General features: G+C 40.4%; 2 protein-coding genes across 2 annotated transcripts in view; one reads left to right on the top strand and one right to left on the bottom strand.

The window, feature by feature from the left end:
* Positions 1-1458: 1458 nt before the first annotated feature.
* srp19 (signal recognition particle 19) lies at positions 1459-17869 on the top strand. The gene is made up of 6 exons (XM_048527421.2): positions 1459-1629; positions 3089-3164; positions 8440-8511; positions 8600-8708; positions 13047-13176; positions 16342-17869. The coding sequence occupies exons 1-6, from the start codon at positions 1592-1594 to the stop codon at positions 16376-16378; spliced, it is 462 nt and encodes a 153-aa protein (XP_048383378.1). The 5' UTR covers positions 1459-1591; the 3' UTR covers positions 16379-17869.
* A 322-nt stretch (positions 17870-18191) lies between these two features.
* reep5 (receptor accessory protein 5) overlaps positions 18192-27443 on the bottom strand; it is a 29629-nt gene continuing 20377 nt past the window's right edge. The window contains exons 3-5 of the mRNA XM_048526150.2: positions 21345-21483; positions 19953-20121; positions 18192-18535 (exon numbers count right to left, since the gene is read on the bottom strand). Of these exons, the coding sequence (XP_048382107.1) occupies positions 18486-18535; positions 19953-20121; positions 21345-21483 (358 nt within the window). The 3' untranslated portion in view covers positions 18192-18485. The remainder of the gene's footprint in view (positions 18536-19952; positions 20122-21344; positions 21484-27443) is intronic.

The raw sequence follows: 27443 nt of genomic DNA, 5'->3' as shown, positions 1-27443 counted from the left end.
ACCTGCCACCCTACTTAACTGGCACCCTACCATCTACTCACGTCATCCTACCCCTGCCACCTTACCTCCCCTATGCAGCTGGCACCCTGCTAACCTGGAACCCTATCCATCTGGCACCCTCTCTCCCTATGTATCTGAAACCCACTCTTCCAGCACTTTAACATCACACTTAACTTATAATTTGACAGCTGTTGTTTCACATTGTGACAGCTGATTGCTATGTTGCAAGAGAGTTGTCAGGGTGGAAATATGAGAGCGCTCTGATCAAAATCTCCTCTCTGAAATACAGACCTCCATCCTTTCATGAAAAAGGGCTGGACTGGGAATCTGTGTGAGATTGCCATTGCTCAGAAAATCTGGCCTCATGCTTTAGGAAGGATATCAAGACCTTAAAGAGGTTACAGAAGAGATTACTAGGTACCAGAGATGAAGTGACCTCAGTTATGTGAAGAAACTAGAGAAGCTGTCATTGTTGTCCTTCCAATAGAGGTCAAGAGGTTTAATAGGTTTTCAGAATCACGACCAGTTTGATGAAGTAAATAACTTATTGTGATTAACTAAGAGCCAGAGGATTCATAAATTATATTTGAAACATTAACTTTTTTCTCCAAAGCTGGTGTCAATCCTTTTAAATATGCACTTTGAAGTTATGATGATATGCCTGTGTAAAACTCCTGTTCAGATTCAACTAGTCTATTCCAACCTGTTCCAGGCATTACGCCTCAGAAATGAGAATGGGTCCAGGGCTGGGGGATAACAAGGTGTAGATCTGGACGAACACAACAGACCAAGCAGCATCAGAGGAGCTGCTCCACTTATGCTGCTTGGCCTGCTGTGTTCATCCAGCGCTACACCTTGTTATCTCAGATTCTCCAGCATCTGCAGTTTCTACTATCCCAGGGGTGAGGGGCTTGTTATGGGGGTAGCTTGGAGAAATTCTTTATAAGGTTATAGAGGTGTCAAAGTCGAGAGAAGTCTCCAAAAAGTAGATAAGGAGAAATTGTTCCCGTTGACAAAAGACTATTTAGAACCAGAGGACACCAATTTAACATGATCAGCAAAAGAAGCAAACAAATACATTCAGGCAGAATGTGACTGAACTGCTTCGGAGCAGGCACAGACCAGACACTGCCGAATGACCTCTTTCAGGCCCTGTGGCCTAACTTCTTGCTTTAATTTTAGTAAGGGTTACTTTTAAATGCTGAAGGGTCACTAGACTAGAAACGTTGACTACGCTTTCTCTCCACAGCTGGTGTCAGACGTGCAAAGTTTCTCAACCAATTTCCGTTTGTTTCTGATTTCCAAAATCCGCAGTTTGTTTTGCCTAAACTATTTTTTTTAAAAACTGGTCTGCTTTAGATAATTCCTACCCTCTCCCCTACTTAAAGGTGAAATGTGAACGGGGGAAATGTGAACTGGACGGACCAGATTTTTCATTGCCGGGTGGGAAGCGGAAGTTGTTTAGATTGAAAGACCCAGTATCCAGTCAAATCGACAGCCTTGAGGAGCTTAGGTGTTAGTCAGCGCTGTGCAGAAGGGGTACTTCTGGTTTGCGCTTGGCTGAGTCAGTGGGAAAGTGGTGTGAAGCGATATGGTGTATATGGACAAAACTCACGCTGATAAGGAGAGGTAGGAGCTGGCGGAGCCTTTGCCTTTAAAGCGGTGAAGTTTGGAATGATCCGGGTACTTTTGTGATTTTGTATCGAAATGTCCGAGCATTCTATTCCGGAACCCTGGAACCCGCTCCATTGTGTCGTCTTGCAGCAGACTGGCGTTGCCCAGTGACGCGGCTGGTGGCCATGCGCAAACTGTTCCTCTGTGAAGTATCGACGGCTCGCAGCGTGCTTCCTCTCGGGGCAGCCCAGCCCAGCCCTCTTGTCTCCCGGCTGCTTGGTCGGGCATAGCGCGGACTGATTTGGAGATGCTGGGCCAGACGTAGACATCGGTGTTGGTTGAGGTTTCTTATGGGATGGGGGAGATGAAGACATCCAGTGACCATGCTGCTTGGCCTGCTGTGTTCATCCAGCTTCACACCTTGTTATCTTGGATTCTCCGGCATCTGCAGTTCCCATTATCAGTTCCCATTATCATGGTTTCATGCTGTCACCGTCTCTCTAATTTTAGGAACAAGGCGTCCCTTTACGTCTTTAGTTGATATCTACTGCACATCCAGATGTCTGAGAAACTATAAAGTGCTGAACTGCAAAAGCCGGGAATCTCTTACATGTATTATCTCAAATCCCTCTTTTTCTAAAAAGTGTGACTATCGCTAGCTGACAGTGTATGAAGGCTTTCTATTTTTTTAAATCTATTTAACAGAAACACGTCAACGTTGAAATTATATTTTTGCTGTTAAAAGACCAAATCAATAAAGTGCTGGCGGTGTCATCAACAATGCTATCAAGCACCTGAACAGTGATGCCCAATTTGGGTTCTGCCAGGGTCATTCACTCCTCTCATCATTACAGCCTTGGTTCCAACATGCTGCTGAACATGAACTGAATTCTAGAGTGAGGTGATATGACGTCAAGGCCACATTAAATGGAGTGTGGTCTCCATAGAAAAACTGCAATTATTGGGTATCAGGGGCAGGCTCTATGTTGGTTGGAGTCATACCTAGCACATAAGGAAATGGTTGTGGCTGTTGGAAGTCAGTCATCTCTGTTCTAGGACATCTGTGTAGGAGTTCCTCAAGGTAGCGTCCTAGGCCCAACCTTCTGTGATTTCATCGATGATCTTTCCTCCATCATAAGGTCAGAAGTGGGGATGTTTGCTGATGATCGGGTGACTTGGAAATATTATCAGCATTCTTTCACAACTAGGGATGGGAAATAAATGCTGGCCACGCAGCAATGCCCACATCCCACAAGAATTATTTTTTAAAAAAGTTTTGATCAAAATAATCCAGACCTTTATGGTGAAAATAGGTTAAAATCAATGTAGCAAATGATTGTTAAAAGGAGAGGAGTTAATTGTGTTTTTTATACAGCAGAATAAATTTCTTAAAGAAGGGATGATTTTTTAATGACTTAGAAAAATCTTTGTGGTGGGTTCAAAACATAAATCAAGATTTGTTTTGTCTTTGAAGGTTTATTTGCATATATCCAGCATACATAAATAGTAAAAAGACTATAGCAGAAGGAAGGCGGATACCAATCGAAAAGGTGAGAAACTAAGGAAGATTTCTTATTTCTTAAAAAAAAAGTTACACACTGATCGATGAATGTGTTCTGAAGATGAAATCTCAACAATAATGTCTACACCATGGCCCTTATCTCCAGGTTGCACCTTGGTCTCAGACTAACCTGGCAGGGAGGTGGGATACAGAGAGAAGATTCGGCAAGGAAGATGAATAGCCAAAATTGGAAGAGACAGCAAGGGAGTCAAAAATACAAAGATTGCTGGAAAGGCTCAGCAGGTCTGGCAGTATCTGTGGAGAGAAATCAGAGTTTAAGTTTTGGGTCAACTGATCCTTTCTCAGAATTGATGGTATCTGGGAAAATGTTGGTTTTTATGCAGAAGATAGGCTTGGGGGAGGGGTAAGGATTAAACCATTGATAGAGATAGAGCTCAAAGAGAGAGGAGAACAGTTGGACAGACAAAGGAGTGGATAACAACATGGCTTGGAGGGTGAATAGCTATTTATGGCTAACAATGGGATGTCCTTAGCCTAACACCGGGACTTGTTATCACATAGTCAACTATTACTGTACACCCAACCCGTTGTTAGCTACTAAAGTCCCCTACAAGAGAACAAGTGGTTCTGGATATAATTTTAAATAATGAAGTCAGGCAAGCGGTTGAAGTATCAGTGGGGAGCATTTTACAGACAGTGATTATAACTCTTAGTTACAAGATTGTTATGGAAATGGATAAGAATGGGCCTGAAATCCAAGTTCTAAACTGGGTGAAAGCTGATTTTTAATGAGATCAGGTATGAAATGGCCAGAGTGGACTGGGAGCAGATACTTTTAGTTAAATTTGTGTCAGAGTGGTGGGACACATTCAAGCCGGAAATAGGAAGAGCACAGGGCCAACTTGTTTCAATAAAGATATAGAGTGGGACCAACAAATCCTGTGAACTCTGGTATCAAGGGAGAGATGGAATTGAATAAAGAGAAAAAGGGGCACTTATGGCAGAAACTGAAGGCTCAAACCACAGAAACACTACAAAAGTACAGAATGTGCAAGGGGTCACTTAAAAAGGAAATTGAGAGTGAAAAGGGGGCATGAAAGAATAATGGGTAAAGGAAAATCCTAAGTTATTTTACAAGTAGTTAGGATAAAAGGACAACATGGGAAAGAGTAGGGCCCATGAAGGACCATTGTGATAATTTATTTGTGCCTGGAGCCAGAGGATGTAGTTAGGTTTCTAAATGAGCACTTTGCTTTGATGTTCACTCATGAGAACGATGTTGAGAGCATAGAATTCAGAGAGAAGGGCTGTGATATATGTGAAAACGTGAACATAGGCAGAGAGGAGGTTCTGAGTAGTTTGGCAGGCTTAAAAATAGATAAATCCTGAGGACCAGATGAAAAGCATCCCAGGCTGTTGAGTGAGACAAGGGATGACATTGCAGGTACGCTGACAACAATTTTCACTTTCAGGAGAGGTGTTGGATGACAATTTCATCATTCAACAAGAAATCAAGAAATAAATCAAAAAACTAAGGCCTGTCAATCTAACCTCAGCAGGGATGTAAATTTTGGAAGCAGTTTGGACAGACACAATTAATCTGCTCTTGGGGAGGCAGGGATTAATCAAGAATAGTCAGCACAGTATTGTTAAGGAGAGTCATGTCTGTCAGACCTGAATTTTTTGAAGAGATGACCAGGTGTGTGGAATTCGGCAAGGCTTTTGATCAGGTTACAATGTAAGAAGTAGGAAAGTTTTACTGACGCGACAATGGGAATTGTTGTGAAAACTTCACAAATCTGATAGCATCTGTGGAGAGAAAGCAGAGTTAACATTCCAGATTCAGATTCACATTCCACATTCTTCTTCAAAACTGGGAAGTCTTATAGTAACTGTAAAGGTTGTTACCCAGACCACAGCTGGAGTACTGTGAGCAGTGTTAATCCCCCTCTTTAAGATAAGAGACAGTTCGTACCTTCATACCAGGATGATTCCCGGGACTGACTAATGGTCTTACGAGCAAAGGTTAAGTGGGTGGGACTCTATTCACTGGAGTTTAGAAGAATGAGAGGTGATCTTATCAAAACAAATAGGATTCTTAAGGGACTTGACAGGGTAAATATGAGAGCATGTTTCCTGTTATGGGAGAGTCTAGGACCAGAGGACATTGTCTCTGAATAAAGGGGCACCAATTTTAAGACGGATAGGGAGGTGGGTTATGAGTCTTTGGGACTTGTTCCTACAGAGATCTGTGGCAGCAGAGCCATGCACTTATACAGCACGGTAATAGACCCTTCGGTTCAACTCATCCATGCCGACCAGACATCCCAATCTGACCTGGTCCCATTTGCCATCATTTGGCCCAAATCCCTCTAAACCCTTCCTACTCATATAGCCATCCAGATGCCTTTTAAATGTTGTAATTGTATCTGCCTCCATCAGAAAGCAGCTCATTCCATACACACCGTTCTGTGCATGGAAAAGTTACCCCTCAGGTCCTTGGCTATTTACCCATTCATGCCCTCATGGCTTCACAAACCTCTGTAACGTCTTTGTATATGTTCAAGGCTTAGATTGATTGATTCTGTCAGGAAATTAAATGCTATGGGGAAATGCAGGAAAGTGGACAGTAAGATTGTCAGATTAGCCATGATCTTTTGAATGGTGAATCAGATTTGGGGCTAGATGGCCTGCTCGTGTTCCATTTCTTGTGGTTCTGCATAGGAGACTGATCGTGAAGGCCCATGGATTCCAAATAAAATTGGCAAATTGGTTGAGTGGCAGGAAGCAGAGTGTGATGTTCAAGGAGTGTTTTTGTGACAAGAAGTCAGTACCTAGTAGAGTTCTGCAAGGATCGCTGTTAGGGCTCTTATTGTTTAAACTTGAGTGTAGAAGGATTAATCAGCAAACTTGCAGGTAATACAAAAATTGATGGAGCGGTAAATAGTGAGGAGGATAATGTTAAATTACAGGTGGATGTAGACAGGCTGGTCACATAGGTTGATCAATGGCAAATTAAATTCAGTACAGATGAGTGTGAGAGGATGCTCTTGGGTGGGACAAATTAAAGCGAGGGAATACATGATGAACTGTATTATCCGGGGAAGTACTGAGGATCAAAAGGACCTTGGTGCACATGCCTAACAGTTCCTTAAGGGAGTAGGACAGATGGATAAAGTGGTTAAGAAGGCTTATGGGATACTTGCCTCTGTTAGCCAAGGTGTAGAGGTAAAGAATGGGAAGTGATGCTGGCACTATATAAAAAAAGTGGTTAGACCACAGCTAGAGACTTGTGTATAGTTCTGGAATCCACGTTATGGGATAGCACTGGAGAGGGTGCAGAGGAAATATACGAAGATGTTGACTGGGCTCGAAAGAGATTGGATAAACCAGGGTTGTTTTCTTTGGAGCAGAAGAGAGGAGGGGGCACATGATTGAAATGTATAAAATTGAGGGACACGGGACAGGAAGAAATGTTTCTCTTTGGTGGAGGGATCAGTGACCGGGTGGTGTAGATTTAAGGTAAGGGGCAGGAGGTTTAGAGGGGATGTGAGGTTTTTCTTTTCATGCAAAGTATGGCGGGAATCTGGAACTCATTGTCAGTAAGCATGCTAGAGGCCGAAACGCCCATAACATTTCCGGAGTATTTAACCGTCTACCTGCAGTGCCAAGGCGTACAAGGATATGGGCCAAGTACTGGAAAACGGGATTAGAATAATTAGGTGGTTGGTTTTAACTGGTGCAGGCTCAATAGAAAAAGGGCCTTCAGCCTGTGCTGCAGACCTCTGATTCTGACAGGCTCCTCTGCTCCTCTTCTCCTTTGATTTATCTTATTCTCCAATTTTACCTAGCACTGCTGAAGTCACTCACTGGCTTCCATCTCAGAAATTTTCTCAGTCTCTTCTCTAGCCTATAGAGGAAGCAGCTTCTCATCCTGAGTGATTTTACTTTTAAACTTGACTTCCTTTGCTCAGATTATTCTTATTGGTTCACTGGCTTCAACCATATCGATTTTTAGTGGCTCTTCATTGTCCAGCTCTGTGCGATTGCTTGTATTCATGGTGCGATCACGTCAGTTCCAACGTAAAAGCAAAGGTCTGTGGATGTTGGAAATAAAAACCAAAACTGCTGGAAAATACTGCAAGGTTGAGAATTTTGTGAATGGCTGTGTTTAAGGGCAGTGCCTCTTGATGTGTAGAATGTTGCAGTCCATGAGTGTGAAAGGTGAGGAGTTACATCTTGCTGAAGATAGTAAAAATGACTGCCTATGGCACCAAAATTCATTTCACGCAGGTAAAGAATAATCAGACTGCAATAATGTTTTAGATTAAATTTTGAACTAGTTGTAAGATCTGGGAAAGTGCAGCATCACATACTTAGTCAATAAATTTCTTTGCAAGCTAGCACATTTGCCTGTGTGCAGATAGATCATGCTGATTGTTTTTACATTGCAAAATTGGTGAGGCTTGCGCTTAGAAGAAAGTCAGAGGGAAATAAAAAGAGAGGAAACTCTTTAGGGATATAGGCACCCATGAATTACAGGAGTTTATGATCCTTTACACATAAAAGGAAGGAGCGAGTGTTGAAGTTTCAGATGGAACACAAAATGACATGAAATTAGCAAATGAACTACAATTTTGGGAAAATATAAAGTTGCCCATTTCAGCAGGAAGACTAAAGAAGAAGCTATTATCTACCTGGTGAAATATTACAGAGCTGTGAAATGCAGAGGGTTTTGCTGTGGATGTATAAAAATGCTAGCATGTAGGTAGAGCAAATAATTAGGAACACAAATAGAATGTTATTATTTATTTATTGCAATTGCTGTTTCAGTGGAGTCATCAAGCCGAAACATTACTCTTTATTTCGACTCCTCAAAATTGGCTGACTTGCTGAGTAGTTTCCCATTAAGTTGAGCAATAGTCTCACTTTCTCCCTGAATTTTTGGTATAAGTACAGGCTGGTCTTTTTCAGATTGTATATAACTGACACCAAACCCTTCCATTAACTTTGTGATATTAGTTATCTCCAGTCCCTTCATTAGTTGCAGGACCTTTTACTACTTGATCCTAGCTGCTGGAATTCGCTACCTCAATCTCTTCCTGCTCCCATCAAATGTTAACAAATTTCCTGAAGGTCCATTTCTTTTGTAAAACTTCTGATTTGCTTGTATAACCATTCTTGGTATCAATTTTCAATATTCTGTGCAGTTGCTGTGTGAAGTGCATAAGGACAATCTTTGCACAAAACATGCAACATCTGTGGAAGCTAATTTGTCACTGATATTTTCTTTTCTACAAAAGGCTGTTGAAAACCCAACTTTTGGAGAAATTCGAGATGTTTGTGCAGCAGCTGGACTGGTTGTGGCTGTAGAGGTATTTGTGTTAAATATTTTGCTGAATATTTAAGATGTCAGGATGTGAATAAAACACCAATCAGTATAAAATTTATACTGTTTTTCAGAATAAACTGTACCCACGCGAGTGGAACAGAGATGTACAATTCAGAGGTAGAATAAGAGTTCAGCTGAAAAATGCAGATGGGTCCTTCTGTTTAGAACAGTTTCCCACACGTAAGTAATCACATCTGCAAAACATATACAGTGGTCTGTTAACTGTGCACCGTGCCTGTGCATGGGCTGATTTTTCTTTTTCCTGAAAAATAGCTATCATCACTTTTTCAAAGCAAGTAGATAGGTTCCACTGCTAGGTTTTTACTGATTTAGAAACAGAAATATATTAACATAATCAATCTTTAGGTTAATTTTAAGGTGTTTGACAAAATATCACTTAGATTTATTTTAGCCAAGTTAGGGCGGCATGGTAGCTCAGTGGTTAGAACTGCAGCCTCACAGCACCAGGAACCCAGGTTCGATTCCCGCCTCGGGCGACTGTCTGTGTGGAGTTTGCACATTCTGCCCGTGTCTGCGTGGGTTTCCTCCGGGTGCTCCGGTTTCCTCCCACAGTCCAAAGATGTGCAGGCTAGGTAGATTGGCCATGCTAAATTGCCCATAGTGTTCAGGCGTGTGTGGGTTATAGGGGGATGCTTCAAGGGGCGGTGTGGACTTGTTGGGCCGAAGGGCCTGTTTCCACACTGTAGGGAATCTAATCTAATCTAAAGTTGATGGTAATAAAAAGGCTAAGAGACTGAGGACATAAGTAATAATGTAGTTATATTTCATGATGGAAAGAATTGAACAATGAAATTCTTCAGAAATTGGGATCTCTAAGGGCTATTAACAACAATCCGAGATAGAGGACATCATTTCAAAGTTTGCAAATGACATCAGCTTGAAAATGTAGTGAATATTGGCGGTAACAGAATTCAGTAGAACTTAGGGTGATGAATTGGCAGTTGAAATTCAACGTGACTGTGAAGTAATATATCTTGTGTATATATATATATAGGCAGGGAAAATGAAATAAAGTAATATTAACAAAATGTTACAATTCCCTTTTAAAAGCATTGCTGTAATAGAGGTACTTGAATGTATGTATGCAAATGTTTGAAGGTGACAGGACAAATTGAGAAGCCTTTTTTGTTCAGAAAGCAAATGGGATCTTTGCCTTAGGATGTGAAGGGAAGGAAGTTAAAGTGTACTTTCTAAAAGACCGGTTTGGTCTCAGCTGGAGTACCTCGTTCAATTCTGAGTGCACTGCTTTGGGAAAGATGTCAAGAGTTCGGAAGAGATTTGCTGGAATGATAGTGTGTGAAATGAGAAAGAGCATGAAACTAATTAAATAGCTCTGTCAAAAAGCTGGCACGGCTTCCTTGTTTCTGATCACCACCTCACTATGCCATCCATGACACGATTCCAAAGTTTTGGGTAAAAATTATTTTTCAAGACCATGTTCGGCTGCATTGAGCAGTAACAGATTTATTTTGCTTAAATTATCTCTATTAGTTAGAGAATATTACTTGAGGTGCATAAGAAATTGACTTTTCAATTTGCTGCAAAAACGTCAAAGGCCATAAATCAGTGAATTCCATGTATCCAGTCGTACAGGAGTCAGTTTGTGTGAAGGTTCTGTTCATTTATGTACACTTGCCTGCTGTTAACTTTTACTTATTTGGACAACAGCCATGACTTTACAACACATCCAAGTGCTGAGTTGTATTTATTTAAAACGGAAACCTCTTGTCTTTTGATACCAATCATTGTTTTATTGCCAGCCTGTGATATTGCACTTATAAAAATTACAATATGGAGACGGGATATTTGGCCTGTATTCATGTTTACGCACCGTGTGAGCAGCCTTTGTAATTCACTGTGTTCCTATAATACTTAATTTATGGATTTTACTTCAGTTGCAATCTCTGCACTTCACAGCCTGGTTGATTCCACTGGCTGAGTTTTTAAATCAGGCAGCAAAATCCACCTTCTAGTTTGTAAATAGAGGAGGTTAGCCAATTGAAGATACTGGATAATCTGACTGACATCACTTTGCAAGCACTTATATCTGACTATTTAGCTTAGAACCTTGCGAACGGGGAAGAAAGTTTAAAGCTAGAGGCCTGTGACTAGTTTGGAGCTGGAAGAACACAGCAGGCCAGGCAGCATCAGAGGAGCAGGAAAGTTGATGTTTCAGGTGGGGACCCTTTATCTGCAGAAGGGTCCAGACCCAAAATGTCAACTTTCCTGCTCCTCTGCTGCCTGGCCTGCTGTGTTCTTCCAGCTCCATACTGTGTGTTATCTCTGACTCCAGCATCTGCCGTTCTTACCATCTAGGCCTGTGATCGGAGGTGTGCCACAAAGCTCGATACTGTGTCCACTGCTTTTTGTCATTTTATATAAATGATTTGGATGGGAATATAGGAGGTTTAGTTAGTAAGTTTGCTGATGACACCTAAATTGGTGATGTAGTAGGCAGCAAAGAAGGTCACCTCAGAGTACAATGGGACATTGATCAGATGAGCCAGTGGGCCGAGGAGTGGCAGATGGAGTTTAACTTAGATAAATGTGAGGTGCTGCACTTTGCAAAAGCAGATCAGAGCAGTCTTACACACTTAAGTGTTGCCAAACTAAGGGACCTTCGAGTGCAGGTACATAGTTCCTTCAAAGTGGAGTTGCAGGTAGACAGATTGGTGAAGAAGGCATTTAGTACACTTGCCTTTATTGGTCAGTGCGTTCACGAAAGGAGTTGGGAAGTCATGTTGCGGCAGGACATTGGTTAGGCCATTTTTGGAATACTGTATTCAGTGCTGGTCTGCCTGCTGTAGGAAAGATGTTGTAAAACTTAAAAGGTGGAAAGATTTAGAAGGGACCAAAGGGGCAACTTTTTCACGCAGAGGGTGGTGCATGTATGGAATGAGCTGCCAGAGGCAGCGGTGGAGGCTGGTACAATTTACAGAATTTAAGAGGAATCTGGATGGGTATTTGAATAGGAAGGGTTTAAGAGGGATTTGGGCCAAATGCTGGCAAATAGGACTAGATTAATTTAGGATGTCTAGTCACCCTGGATGAATTAGATCGAGGATTTGGTTTCCGTGCTATACAACTCTGACTCTGCCTAGGAAGCAGGGCACTTTTGCTTTGAAGGAACATTTTGAGATTTTCTGTAGGATCACTGTTTTTCAGGGATTTTTTTTTTCTTTCTCACTTGCTGATTTATTAGGTGATACAGTTGCAACAACATGTTCTGTATTTGTATTGATGTGTGGGCTCGTTCTTCCCATGTAGTCCCTTGGGATCAAGGATGACTTTCTTTCCATCCAGAGTTGAGAGTCCTGAGATGACCATCATTCAATGCTGGATCCTCACACCCTGCCACAAATGCTATTTGAAAAGGGAAATGGGTGGGTTTCCACATGCTTCTAGTGGATAATTATGTTTGACCTCTACCACGGACTGCAAGCAATGCTGAAAATGAGAGACACCTTCACCACTGTTTTGTTTTTCTAGTTTTACAGCTCTTGGGCATGAGATTCCCACTGCTGGTGGGGTTATTGCATTTTCCAAGGAGGGTTTGAGAATGTCCATGAAATGTTTCCTCTGCCCTCTTGGTAACAATGCAACATGATGAAGCTTGGAGTAGAGTTTGTTTTGGGAGTCCTGTGTTGGCATGTGTGTTCTGCCTAAAGCAGCTAATTGACCGTAACCAGGTGCCTTTTGCCAGGGATGTTGGTCTGAAAGAGGGTACTTACATTGAGCATCTATCCTACCAGTAGGTGTGCAGGATTTTGTGGAGGCATCGCTGGTGATATTTCAAGGGATGTGAAATGTCTGTTTACATTGTGCATGTCTCTAGTGCATTCAGGAGGACAAGTAACACTGCTATCCCATAGACCGTGAGCTTGAGGACATGTTTAGGTTCTTTGTCATCAAATGTTTTGTTTCTTAAGTGACCAAAGGTTGCACTGGCACATAGTAGACAATGTTGAATTTCATCATTAATGCCTTCCCTCCATTATCTTGAGGCACCCAAGATTTTGGAGAGTCTGAGATCAGATGGCACAATCTCAGAATAAAGGATCACACATTAAGACAGAGATAAGGAGGAGTTACTTCTGAAGGTAGTGAATTTGTGAAATTCTTTATCACCCAGGGCTGTCGAGGCTGTGTCGTTATGTATATTCAAGGTTGAGATGGACAAATTTTAAATCGTAAGGAAATCGGGAATTATGGGGAAAATGGAGTTGAGGATTCAAATCAGCCATGATCTCATTGAATTCAAGGGCTGAATGGCCTACTACTTCTCTCATGCCTTGCCGTTAGTTTCAAGTGACCACTTCTTGTTGAGTCAAGAAAAGAACAGTTCACTGGGCTGGAGGAGAACAGAGGCTCACAACTCTATACTTTGTCTCCAGAGGTTTCTGTGCTGAGCCTGCAAACAGAAGTCTAAACTGATGAACTGATTCAAAATCACTGATAAATTTGTAAAGAAGATCTGCTTTCCATCTCCTCTCACAGGAAAGTCAATAATGTTGTATGTGGCAGAAATGATTCCAAAACTGAAGACGAGGACACAGAAGGCTGGGGGAGGAGATCAGAACGCACAACCAGGGGAAGGTGGCAAGAAGAACAAGAAGAAGAAGAAGAAGTAATTCAGACATTGCTGGCTTTACATATTTATTTTGAAAACATTCTTGCATCTTAAATTGAGCATTCTGTTTTGACCTGAACGGCCACACAAAGCGACCACCATATTTTTCTTTAAATTCTAAATCAGCATGAAGGAATAAACTCAAAACAGTAGTTGTTTTGATTAAGTTGGGAATATTTCTCAAATGTTTTCAAAAAATGTGCCCTGTTATCAATCTTTCATTGTCTGATTTTTTTTTTTAAGTTTATGTCCATCGGTAAAACTAACCTATCCATTGATCCTGTGACAGCTGTGAGTTATCTAAGGTGTAGATCAAGTCCCCTTGTATGACTTTAAAGTACAAAGCCATTTTTTTGAATATTGGAATGTTATTCAGGTTTTCTGGCTCATGAGAATGGAACTTTAACTATTAAAGTGGGAACAGAATACTTTGGTATGTATCTTTGACAATGCTCCTTTTTAGGAAGAAATGAAAATTGAAAAACAGCAGGGTGACATTTTAAAACTGGATTTTTGTCAACACATGAGGCTATGCAATTTGGCTGACCTGGATGCATGAAGTCTGTGTCATGAATCTTACTATATCTTCACACAAGTTAATAGTTATAAAGCATGCCAAAGCTGCCTGACAAGCTTTTTTTTTGCTTTAACAGAAATTAATGCATTTGTCAAGCTGATTGTAATAAAGTAAATTGTTCTGTTTTCACTTGGTGTCATATTTTCAAAACCAGACTAAATTTAATTGTTAAAAGCCGGAAGAACTGTGGATGCCGGAAATCAGAAACTAAAAAAATTGGTTAAAACAATTTCATGGATTGGCACGGTGGCTCAGTGGTTAGCACTGCTGCCTTATAGCATCAGAGACACGGGTTCAATTCCAGCCTCAGACAACTGTCTGGTTGGAGTTTGCACAATCTCCCCGTGTCTATGTGGGTTTCCTCCGGGTGCCATGGTTTCTTCCCACAGTCCAAGGGTATGCAGGCTAGGTAGAGTTCAGAAATTGCGTGGATTAGTTGGGCTATTGGGGGATAGATCGGGGTGGGGTGCTCCAAGGGTCAGTGTGGACTTGCTGGGCCTGTTTCCGCACTGTATTCTATGAAAACAAAACTTGTTTGAAATGCTCAGCAGGTCTGACAGCATCTGTGGAGAGAAATCAGAGTTAACCCCTTGGGTCCGGTGACCCTTCCTCAAAACTGATGAGGGTACTTAGGATAAAGTTGGTTTTTATGCAAAAGATAAGGTTTGGGCAGGGGCATGCTGTGGTAAAAAGAGTAAATGAGAGGTGGAGATGGTCTACGGAGTGAGAACAAGTTGGACAAAGGAGTAGATAGCGATCAGTGTAAGAAATGAATAGCTACAAATGAGGACAATTAGTGGCTAATAAGGGGTTGTGTATAATTCTGACCCCTGTGTTAACAAGGCCTAGTGTGTGTGTGGCTTGGGGTGAGGCCTTGAGAAGTCCATTGAGTCCAAGAAGGCTGCAGAGTTCCTGAGTGGAAAATGAGGTGCTATTCTTCCAGTTTGAGCTGAACTGTGCTGGAGCACTACAGCAAGCCTGAGAGAAAGATGTGTCAAAGTGACAGGCAACTGGAAGTTCAGGGTCTCCATTGCAGATAGATTGCAGGTGTTCTGCAAAGTGCTCATTCAGTTTACGCTTCATTTTCCCACTGTAGAGGAGCTTACATTGAGGGCAACGAATGCTAAGTTAGATTGAGCAAAGTGCATGTAAATTTCTGTTTCATCTGGCAAGTGTGTTTGGGCACTTGAATGCTGAGGACAGAGGAAGTAAACGGGCAGCTGGTCCACATTCTCTGATCAAAGGGGAGGTGTCGTGGGCTGTAGGGGATGTTGGGAGTGAAGAAGAAATGGACCAGGGTGTCTGAGAGGGAATGGTGTTTGCAGAAAGCTGACAGGAGGGGAGAGGAATATGTATTTGGTGGTGGCATCCTGCTGGATGTGACAGAAATGGTGGCTAATGATCCTCTGGAGAACAGAATCAAGTCTTCACAGGAAGTGGGGTGTGAGGATATATAGTTAAGTTAACCGTGGAAGTTAGTGTGTTTGTAGTGGATGGTGGTGGCTAGCCTAAGCCCTGAAATGGAAACCAATATTGAGGAAGGGAAGGGATGAATCAGAGCTGGATCAAGTGACGGTGAAGTGGGGGGTGTGGGTGAAAATTGGAAGTGAAATTAATAAAAAAAATTCTCCAATTCCTTTTGAGAGAGGGGAGCACCACTGATGACATTGTTGATAATGTCACAGAAAGAGTTAGGCCAGAATAGGACTGGAACAAGGAATCTTCCAAGTACCCCACAAAGAGACAGGCATTATTAGGGCCCCTGCTGGTACAGGTAGCCACCCCTTTGACCGAAGAAAGTGGGAGGAGTTTTAAAAAAGTGGCTGTGGGTGAGGACAAACTCAGCCAGGTAGAGAAGGGTGATGGTGGTGGTGGTGGATGGGGACATGTAACTGGATTGCACGTTCGTTTTAAAGAGGAGGTGGCTAGGTCCTGCGAAATGGAAATTCTGAAACTTAGTGTCAGAGGAATCATGGAGGTAATTGGGAAGGGATTGGACAAGGGAGAAAACATGGAGTCAGGGTAGGAAGAGATAGGTTGCGTGGGGTAGGAACAACGGGTCTGCCTGGGCGGTCCTGTTTGTGAATTTGGGATGGAGGTAGAAGCAAGCTGTGCGGGAATGGGAGACTGTAAGCTTGGAGGCAGTGAGGAAGGAGATCAGAGAAAATGTGGTTAGTGACTGTAGTGGACACCATGGCCTGGTATGCCAATGTGGGATCATAGTCCAGGGGAAGATAGGAGGAGGTATTTCAGAGGTCAGTCTACCAATCAACAGCACAACCCTTCTCAGTGGGCTTAATTTTAAATCAGGGTTGGATTAAATGTAAAGTGGATGAAAGTACAGGACAGAATAGGATCCGCACAGTCCATCGGGTTAATGCCAAAATACACAATGATTTTCCATTGTTCCTTCGTATTTCTGAGCTATATATTTGCAGATATTTTTTCTCCAAGAACACACCTGCTCTTACACCTGAGTTAATATCCTAATTCTGAAGTTTGTGATAACTTGAAACATATGGGCATGTTTATTTATGCACTGAAAGATACCAAAAGCATGAAAATTTCCTTTATCCTTACTACAGGTATTTCTTCTACAACGTTACAGTTGTGTTCATGTGACCTCATGCTATAGAAGATCGCTACACCTATATCAAAGTTTGTGCTATTCCAAACAGTGACCACGATTCATCAATCACATTTGAGCCAATTTGTGTTAATGAAACACGTGTTATAGCAGAAATACCTGTCTCTCAGGCTCTTCAATCTGACTTGTCTTCACAACTCGTTAGTTAAGCTAGCCATGTTTGTACATCATTTTCCACATTGCGACAACACAGACCTGCAGACAATGACTGAAATTATCATACACAATACTCCAGAGGTACTACTGCCTTGTCTGCAGCATTATGGACTCTGACGAATCATTCCCAGACTCCTCTTACATTGGTTTCAGTGAAAGATCCAGAATATCCACGTGTTTTTTTTCTGTTGTGATTTCTTAGGCAATGCTTTTACAAATAAACATCAAGGGCCAAAAGCTTGCGTACCCATTCCAAGGCAGCATAACAGAACGGGATTGGTTCCTTACAAGCCTGCTGTACGAAATCCACAGGGTTGGCCAACCAGCATATATTACCAATCTGTGTCTTCTGTATGGAATAGTCATAGGGCAGTGACCAGCATGTAGAATAATGACCAGACACACGTTCATAGAAATTATAAGAGTTACTTTGTGAAATTAATTTTTAATCCTTTGGTATTCCACACTGCATATGTGCTTGTGTTGACAGCTGGAGGTTGATGTTTTCCTAACATCCATTTCTCAAACGCGCAGGTTGTTCTACAGTGGTGTTGATAATTAACACCCCTCTGAAATGGTCTTAGCAAACCAGACAAATGGCTTCCATCAAAAGGAACCGCACTGAGCAGCTGTCTCTGAACTTTTGTTCTTAAACAGGTTTTTCTGGTTTACACATTTTAAAAAAAGCCCGACTATTTTGACCGAGCTTTTGATAACGTCTTATTTCTTTATGTAGCTGCATCATCAATTATAATTATGTGAAATGTCCTGCAGTATTGATTAGCTCCTGATCCCTGAGCATTTCAAATTTACCATTCTCACACTGGTATTTAAATGATTACATCTCCAGCCTGTGGTTCAATAATCCCTGTTGAATTCCCATTGTTGACTCCAGCTTCTAGTTCAGCACGCGCTCTCCAATTTTTTGCCCCACTATTACCTGCTGTCATCATTTAAAACTACATTTTGGATTTTCTGCCCAAACGTGGCTTTGATCGAAGTTTTACAAGTCTGTTCTTAAACTTATGCACCTGTACAACACTTCTGAAAATTTTTCTGTTAACAATGCAAATGCATGTTGCTACTGACTTCTTGAAATGAAAATGTAATTTTGGTGAAAAACAAAAAAACAAGCTGAACTGAATTCAGATATAAAGCCGTTGTGTGATTCAGTGATTTTGTCTGTGATACAATCCCAATAAATACTTCCGTGTATAACCTATTTTTACCTTTCAAAAATTTGCAATTTCATGAACATACAAAAGATCACAATTTCCTGGTTCTTTCAGCTAATCCCACGTGCTTTTGACATTTGTATTCCCCATGGGCAGTCTTGGCCTGGCCTTGAAGAAACCAACTATATTGATTAATAAAGCAACTGTTTAAACCGCAGTTAAATCTTACTCTTGTAGCCAAATGTTACAGCTCTACTTCTGGCTTTTTTTTAAAAATTAGGTTATTGAATACATCACAAAAGTAGAGGCATGCAAATGCCTGGTTTCTGTGGAAAGTAAGTTATTTGTTGTAAGCCACAAGCTCTGCACCAAAGAACATAACTGAGAAAATGCAGTTTTTGCTCAAAGATATTGATCTTCAAGTTTACTAAAAACTTTGGTTCAAGAGTGACAAGAATCAAGTTTATAAGTTTATTGAACATTTATCAGACAATAAAAGGACAAGACAAACCAGAAAAATACCACTCAAAACTGCATCTGCATCATTAGCAATATTCCATGAAATATTTGCATCAAGCAATTAAACACTGACTGTAATATTACATTTGAGTACCATACATTTTTCCACTTTGATTTGATAAAATTGAGCAAATAGGTTATAAGAAATACATTTAAAGTGTGCATTGAAAAAAAAATTTCCAAAGGCAATATCTTAACACTCTTGATTCCAGGGAGCTTTTTCAGTCATTGATTAAGTACTCTTCTTCTCTTCAAAGAATACGTTTGCTGTTGCTTTTTTGGCTGGAAAGACACAAATGAACAAACATTGATGGTACCTTCAAATCACTGATCTCAAACCAGCCAAATACAAATGCTAATCACGGCATAGATCAATTGTCCAGTTCCTACCAACTAAACTGGCTTACTCATTTTAAAAAAAAACCTTGCATCTTACAAGGCACTGGATTCTATGCTGGTGCACCAAGAACATGTAATATCTTGCCAAGTAGAAGCCCAAAGAGTAAATGTTTACAAGTTGTTTTAGCAGTGCAGCATTACCCTCAAAGTCCAAAATGATCTTCACCCAAAATCAACTTTCCAGAACAGCAATGAGAATCTGATTAAGAGCATTAAATAGCATTAACATGCATTTGTCTTTTGAAATTGATGTTCATGCAGCAATACGGAACAATACGTTGGAACTCCATTGTAAAGACCTAGAATAATGCCTATAATCTTGCTCACACTATTCAGTATTTCAGTAAATCTTAGGTCCACCTCCACTGGGAGTTATCAAAGGACATCAAGGAAATTACCTACAGCAAGTTAAACTGTTAACTTGAGATGACACCACCGCAACTCCAGAACAGAGTGCAACAAAACAGGAAACTTGAGTGACCTGTCTAGATGTAATAGGCTAGAAGTGGGAAAGACAACTTATTTCATAATGGCCCAGACAATGCATGTTAGGGATATTGGACAGGTGACTGGGAACAGTACTATTTTTCAAAAACAGCACCACTTGATCCATCGATCCTACTGAGACAGTACACAGAGCATCAGTTTAATGTTTCATGCAAAAAACAAAAAAACCATAATTGTTATTCCCTCGCTAAAAGCTTATCTGGACTGACGCTAGCCCTTCCTCCATTACAAAAGCAAGAGTCTTGTTCCTCTGCTCTAGTGGTATAGCAAGCAGTCAAAGCTTTGATTACGTCCATTTCCATTCGAGGGGCAACATTCCATATTTAAGCATCATTAAGCAGGAACTCTTGCACTCATACCATATGCCATGAACATAAAGATTTGTGGATTGATAATCAATACGTTTGACTACATTTACAGATACAGCTTCCATGACCGTCAAGTCCTAGAAATGGTACATGTGTGGAGCTTAGGCAGAGAGACTATCATAGTGCCACAAAGTCCTCCATTATAAAGCTAGATAACTGATTTTCAACATTTGTTTATTTGATCTGGGCCCAAATGTATTCAAGCTGCTCTTGTTTCAGCCCACTAATGACAGAGTACATTGCTAAGTGACTTCTCCTTGATTGAGCATGGCTGAGTTAGGCTATTCATTCTGCAAGTGTTAAAATCACATAATCTCACCACTGAGAAAACATTTGAAGGTTTTGTAGTTTAACAGACCTGCTCAGCAGGACCTGACATGCAAGGAATCTACTTCAGCTTCAAAGGAATCAGTTATTAACCTTACCATTTTCTTTTATAGTATCTGCAGCTTCTGAGGCCCGATCACCAATATTCTTCATAACTTCATCCAATTTAGCCTCATGTTTCAGAAAGAAAGGGCGAATGAAACGCTTGTAGATCATTTGAGAGCCATTATTTGTGATGGGAGCCATACACCAAACCAGGAACACACACTAGATATTATCAAAGACATGCATTAAAATAAAATAATGGAGATCCTACATTTGTCTACAATGCGATTCCTGTTAAATTTGTTTACTATCAATTATTCTAAATATCACCACTTTGGACATTTTGATTGTTAATAACATTTTGACTTAACTCAAAATAATTTATGAATTTGTTGCCAATCCTTCTACATGTCACTGTCTCTTGAGCAGATTATCCCATGCCATCTTGTGATTTTATTTTCAGTCATGCAATATAATTACAACCTACTTCTGCTCTAAAGCAGGAAACACACAGCAGCTAGTCAAACACAATATTCTTCAAGCTACCTGACTTCCCCATCTGCAATCAAGGATGTCTCCCGAAGTTCTCAATTTATCGAACTCCCTGGGATCTGCCCTGACCCTACAAGTTGTTCTTTATCAGCTATCACCCCATGCCCTGTCTCTCGAAAACCTTCAAGCAGCATGGTCTAGCTGCTCCGAAGAAGTGTTTTCTACTTAGAGCCAATCCTTTAATTCAGATGGGTTTCCTGTTCTTAAAAACATGCTACTGTGAAGACAAGACTATATAGCGAGCAGGGATACCTGGACTGTTTGTTTATTTATTCAATCCCAGGATGTGGGCTTCACTGACAACAGCAGTACTTATTGCCCATCCCTGAGTACTCTCAAGAGTTTTGGGAGCAATCTGCTTAAAAATGGAGCAGTCCATATTCCTACAGCACTATTAACAAGGGAAAATTTTGACACCACAATGGTAAAGCAAGTCAGAATGCTGTGCAACTTGGAGGGAAAACATACAAGAAAAAAAAGTGTTCCCGTGTCTGTTTTCCTTGTTCTTCTCGGAGGTAGAAATTGTGGTTTGGAAAATGGTATTGAAGACAACAGTTCATTGCAGTGCAGAACGTAAATGGTATACATTATTGCCATTGTGCACTGATGGCAGAGGAAGTAATTATTTGAAAGAATGCAAAGCAAACAGACTGCTTTGACCAGGATGGTATTGAACTTTGATGAACAGGGGTATTCTATAACACCCCTAATGTGGGCTTGTAGTCAGGTGGGGCATTATCTTGCACAGAATCTGTTTGTCTTTACTCTCCCCATAAAGACAGGCCAAAGCAGTAGTTAATGACAACAATAAGTCATAGATTTAGACATATGAATTTTCTCCAACTTTAGTGTACGTTACAAAGCAAACCCGTTATAAATTAATTTCTACTTACCTTGAACATATAATAGAAGGGAAACCAGGAAAAGAAGATATCAGAAAAGAATTCAGCTACACTGAAAAGACCATATACTACCCAGTACATCAGCCATATTGTATCGTCATCTTTATCAGGGCTTTCAATGGCCTTGATTCTGCAGGGAAGAAAGAGAAATTTACCAAATATTTCGACAGAACAAAGTAAACCTATTTCCAATCTAATACGTCTTGAACAAATAAAACTTGCAGAAAATCCAGATGCATTGTATCGCTTTCCAACATAGTTAGGGTGTTTATAAAACTACCACCAGGAAGGTACAAACTGATTATATGAAAGTGTTTTCCAGAAAATTTTCATTCCCTAATAATGATAACTCTTGCTGTGTTGTGCAGCAACAGCTAACTTTAAAAGCTTTGTGGACAAAGTATTTATGTCTACATGGATCTTCAATTGAATGGTTGGCCACAGAAGGCAGAGTTGGCATCATTGCCATCCTCACTCCATCCTGATCCCATCATATACATTCTATGAAATAAGGAATGGTTGCTCAACTTATTTTTTTCCCCCTATCACCTTCGTGCCACCAGACCAAGGTTAAGAACTACTGGCAAGTAAGATCAACACAAAATCAGCACAAAGGTCGAGTTTTCCATGCAAGTGAATCAGTGAACTTGAAGGTCACTATGCCACATGAGTCTTCAGCTCTAATTCTGTCAATGCTAGGTTTAATATTAGATATAATATTCTCCTTAGTTTATTATGTAATATTTACACATCCTGTCTTGTTAGCTTAGAGCAATAAAATGGGGTGAATCGCGCATAATGTTTTTCTATTAGGCAACAGTAGTTATAAAACATGGTTTTGAGAGACTTCCCTGAAATGATTCAATTAATTAAACCTTATTTAGGTCTCTAAGTAAAATTCAAATGATTTTGTAACTCAACTAACAGTGGAGTGTTTGACAAAAGCAATAAATTCAGGTTATGAATGTTTACCACGTAACTTGAATGTACTTCTATTTTTAGCTGTGTTACCCTACACAAACAACATGGAAGATTAATTTTACTAACAATTTTATTTAACAGATATCCTTTTCTTATATCAATCAGATTGAGGGCAATTTTATGTTGTACTTTCATTTTACTGAAAAGATTGTCTTATTGTCGGATGAGAACCACTCAGGGGGAAAAAAAACACTATTTTCCCCAACAAGTCTGCCAGAAGTTCTTACAAAAACGTTCTCACTGCCAATACTGGAGATGTGAAATCAACACCTATTGTTCATTTAATGAGCATGAAGATGGGCATGTGAAATGTTGTCCAGCTCTATTCAATTATCTGAATATGTACTAAAAACATTTAATATTCTTGAACACTTAGCATTTAATTTTTTGGGAGTATAATGTATGAATGCATGATGGATTTCAATAAATCATCGATTGCTAACATTACCTTAAGGGACGAAGGGTTACTTTCCTGGGAATGAAGCAACCCATCCAGCAGATTGGAGGGAACAGAGGTTTCCTCTGCAGTCAGTCCATTTTCTGAGCACAGCATAAGAATTTTTTAAAATTGAAAATTGTGTTTGAAATGAAACAGTGGTTCACTACCAAGCCAAACTAGCTCATGGTCCTTAACATGGTTGAACCCCAACAGCTAACATTGCCTACATTCACCCATTTAGCAGTTGTCTAGCCATGATGCCTTTTTTTTTCTAAGATTAGCTTCCCTACAGTGTGGAAACAGGCCCTTCGGCCCAACAAGTCCACACCACCCCTTGAAGCATCCCACCCAGACCCATCCCCCTATAACCCACACACCCCTGAACGCTATGGGCAATTTTAGCATGGTCAATCTACCTAATCTGCACATCTTTAGACAGTGGGAGGAAACCAGAGCACCCGGAGGAAACCCACACAGACATGGAGAGAACGTGCAAACTCCACACAGTCGCCCGAGGCAGGAATCGAACCCGGGTCCCTGGCACTATGAGGCTGCAGTGCTAACCACTGAGCCACCATGCCGCCCTACTTTAAAATTTAGCAAGCCAGAACCTTGAAGACATAATAGCTTGTTTAGTGCTTGTTATCTGAAATATGAAGGGCTGAGACATCTTGCTGACCATCTGTCAATTTTCAGTACAGGAAAAAGGCAAGCAGGGCAGGGATTGAATGAACTGTAAATTCTGCTACTTCGCCTGTTTTAAGACCTTAATTTTCCTCGACAAAATATGATTTACTACCAAATTTAAGCAGTCTAGAAATTTATGTAATCAATCACAGATTCATTTTGACAGCAGTATCCATTACCAACAGCTTTTGGTCATCTCTTCTGCTCCACAACCCATTCCCACACTCGCTGCAGGCAAGCACAGCGGTAGTTACAGAACTACTGCTGCGTATAATATGTCTGTGCAAGTGACTTCCAGGGATAGAAAATCAAACAAGGCTCAAAAGGTGCATCTTTCAGTGGAATGGAAATTCCACTACGTCCCAGTTCCTCAAACCCTTTTTATAATAGTATGGTGGAGGTATGTACCCTCCATGGACTGCAGTGGTTTAAGAAGGCAACTCACCGTCACATTCTCAAGGCCAATTAGAGATAGGCAATAAAGACTGGTATAGCAGCAATATACACTTCCTGTCAATGTTTTGAAGATAAAAAAATTGGATTTGAAATTTTCCAATAATTTGAATATAATTTAATTAAACCTCTATGTATTTGTCTTTTTTTTTTAAAAAGTGTATTATTGCAACTTGAGTGTTTAAAAATTATCCTCAATAGTTTTCTACTACCTGCAACACTTATTATTCATATACATACTAGGAACATTAGTTTGTGACTTCAGTAAACAAAGTTTTTATTAAATTTTGATTCAGCTATTGCTTTTTAAACACAGTCAAGTGAACCGCATTAAACATGACTCATAGAACGAATGCTAGGAAGTTTTGACTAAGGATACCGGGACTGAAAATTGACTATTGCAGCAAATACTATTGCAATCTTAAATTTCAAACAATGCAAAGGTGATTAGTTGGCAATTACACTTCAATTAGTAGGGGGAGGTGTTGTCATGGAGAACTTACCATTTAGCTCATTGACAGTCAACTGCCAGGCTTTGCTTAAATGTCAACAGGCAAATCGTTCAAGGCATTGCACTGAGAAATTAAATGGAGAATGGCTGCCATCTCTGGTTCAATTGAATAAAAAGGAGGGGTGTACATGTTCTGTCTGTCAGCAGGGAACAGGGCCACGTGTATTAATATGAATCTTCAGTATGTGCAAGCACATGACAATGAGCTGAATGACGATCTTCAATTGGTTGGCAACATAATTCTTCGTACATTACAAAGATGTGTAACATTAGAAGAATGTTGGGGGAAAAAGAATCTCAGAAAATCCTAAAATCATTAAAGGGCTAGACAGGCTAAACACAAAATGTTCCTAATTACCAGGGAGTCCAGAATCAGGGTCAGACTTTATGGACATGAGGTAGGCCATTTAGTCTGTGCAAAGAAGGAAGTTCTTCACATAGATAGTGAAACTTGTGGAATTCACTGCCACAGGAAGGGGCCAATACCAAACATTTGAATTTCAAGGAGTTGGATATAGATCTAGAACTAAAACGATCAAAACGGTATGGGGAAGGAGTGGGAACAGGGAACAGGCTTGGAATATCAACCATGGTTATCCTGAAAAGGCAGAGCCAGCATGAAGGGCCAAATGGCGTAATCTTGCTTTGATTTTACATGTTTCTGTTAGATTGGAAAATATTTGCTAAATAATAATGTTAAGAATTATACTAACAACCAGTTTAAAAATCAGAGACAATGGGAACTGCAGATGCTGGAGAAAATCACCAGCTGGGTTCTCAGTTTGGTGTACTTGTACATTCTAGAAGCTACGCATATTAATGCGCAGGACTCTCTTTGCAGACCAAAAGAACAGGTGCAATAGGTAGTGCAATAAGTAGATATCTGTACTTAACAAAACAGCCAACAGGCATTCTCTGGGTCATTTATGGGCAACGCCTTGACCAATCAATCATCCTGCCTAACTTTTTACATAAAGTTTACATCAAGTGAAGCAATTAACATTCAGTCAACTAACTGGAGTATTCTCCAAGCAACACCACCACGCAATCAACGCTCCTTTCTCAAGTATAAAATACTGTTTTTCTTTACATTAATATTCTTGAAGTAGTAATCTGAGATATGCAAGATGTAAAGCTTCAACATAGAATTTATTGCAGAAAAAACAGTATGAATCATAAAAATAGAAAGTTTTTTATCCAAGGACGAGGCTTTGGTATTTAATAGATCGAAATTAAATATCTACTTGCAACCAACTAAGTTGAGAGTTTAATATTTAGAAAGAAAAGGAATTTTAAACTAATGCTGTACTTGACTACTAATTGAAGGTTTCCAACTTCTGAGAGACAAAACAAATACAACCAAACAATTCAAACACTAGAAAACATAAGTGAATCATACAGCATGGAACAGACCCTTTGCTCCAACAAATCCATGTCAACCATAATCCCAAACGAAACGTTCCATCTGCCTGCTCCTGATCCATATCCCACCAAACCTTCCCTGCTCATATATCCATCCAAATGTATTTTACCTGCATCCACTAATTTATCAGGAAGTTTATTCCACACACAAACCACCCCATGTAAAAAAACTGCCCCATGTTATTTTCACAAAATCTCTCTCCTCTCATCTCAAAAATGTGCTCCCTAGTCTTGAAATTCCCTATTTTAGGGAAAAGGCAACTAGTATCAACTCGATTTATACCTCTCATTATTTCATAAACTTCTATCAGGTCACCTTTCAACCTCCTACACTCCAGTGAAAGAAGTTCCAGCCTATCTTTATAACTCAAGCCACTAATACCCAGCAACATCTGATTGATCTCTTCTGAACCCTCTCTATATCCTTCCTATAACTGGGTGACCAGAACTGGACACAGTATTCCAGAAGAGGCCTCACCAATGTCCTGCGCAACCTCAACAATAACATCCCAACTCCTTTCCTCAAAAGGACTGAGCAATAGCATGCCAAATGACTTTTCAACCATCCTGTCTATATGTGATGCAAACTTCCAAGAATTCTGTACCTGAACCCCAGGTCCTTCTGTTCCACAACATTACCCAGGGCCCTACTGTCAATTGTATAAGCCCTACCCTTGTTTGTCATACCAAAATGCAATACCTCACATTTATCCAGATTGAATCTCATCTACCACTCCTCAGCCCATTGACCCATCTGATCAAGATCCCTTTGTCATCTTAGAAAACCTTCTTCACTGCCTACAACACCACCAATTTTGGTGTCATCCACAAATTTACTTTCTTTATTCTCATCCAAATCATTTATATACAGGACAAGAGGACCCAGAATTGATCGCAGTGCGAAAAGCAAACCTTCACCATTACTGTCTCCTACCGTTAAATCAATGGGGAGGTGGTGGCCTAGTGATATTATAGTTGGACTGTTAATCCAGAGACCCACATAACGTTCTGGGGACTCAGGTTTGAATCCCACCTCAACAGATGGTGGAACTTGAATTCAATAAAAATCTGGAATTAGAATCTAATGATGCCCATGAATCCATTGTTGGAAAAACCCATCTGGTTCACGAATGCCCTCTAGGGAAGGAAACTGTCACTCTTGCCTGGTCTGGCCTACATGTGACTCCAGACACACAGCAATGTGGTTGACTCTGAACTGCCCTCCGAGCAATTAGGGTTGGGCAATAAATGCTGCCTGGACAGCAACACCTTTATCCCATTAATGAATAACGTAAAGGAATTATGTATCTAATTGGCAACTTTACTAATTAATCTACCATGCGGAACCTTGTCAAAGGCTTTACTAAAATCCAAAACAACGTCTACTGCTCTGCCAATCTTTTGGATAACTTCCTCAAAAAACTCAAGTTTGTGAGCCAAGATTTTCGAAACAAAACCAAACTGACTATCCCGAATCAATTTTTGCCTCTCTAAATATCCATAAATCTTGTCTTTTATAATCACCTCAAACAATTTACCCCAACCAAAGTCAGACTGACAGGTCCATTAATTCCCTGGTTTCTCCTTACAAGCTTTC

The sequence above is a fragment of the Stegostoma tigrinum genome, chromosome 3, assembly GCF_030684315.1.
Source record: "Stegostoma tigrinum isolate sSteTig4 chromosome 3, sSteTig4.hap1, whole genome shotgun sequence".
NCBI classification, from domain to species: Eukaryota; Metazoa; Chordata; class Chondrichthyes; order Orectolobiformes; family Stegostomatidae; genus Stegostoma; species Stegostoma tigrinum.
This window is presented reverse-complemented; position numbering and strand designations above follow the sequence as displayed.

What these genes read in the sequence shown, in the direction of transcription:
- srp19 (XM_048527421.2), top strand. Translation starts at nt 1,592, where the DNA reads ATGGTGTATATGGACAAAACTCACGCTGATAAGGAGAG. An exon ending in ACTCACGCTGATAAGGAGAG is followed by an intron (nt 1,630 to 3,088) that starts GTAGGAGCTGGC and finishes TTGTCTTTGAAG; the next exon opens with GTTTATTTGCATATATCCAG. An exon ending in AACAAGAAGAAGAAGAAGAA is followed by an intron (nt 13,177 to 16,341) that starts GTAATTCAGACA and finishes TCCTTACTACAG; the next exon opens with GTATTTCTTCTACAACGTTA.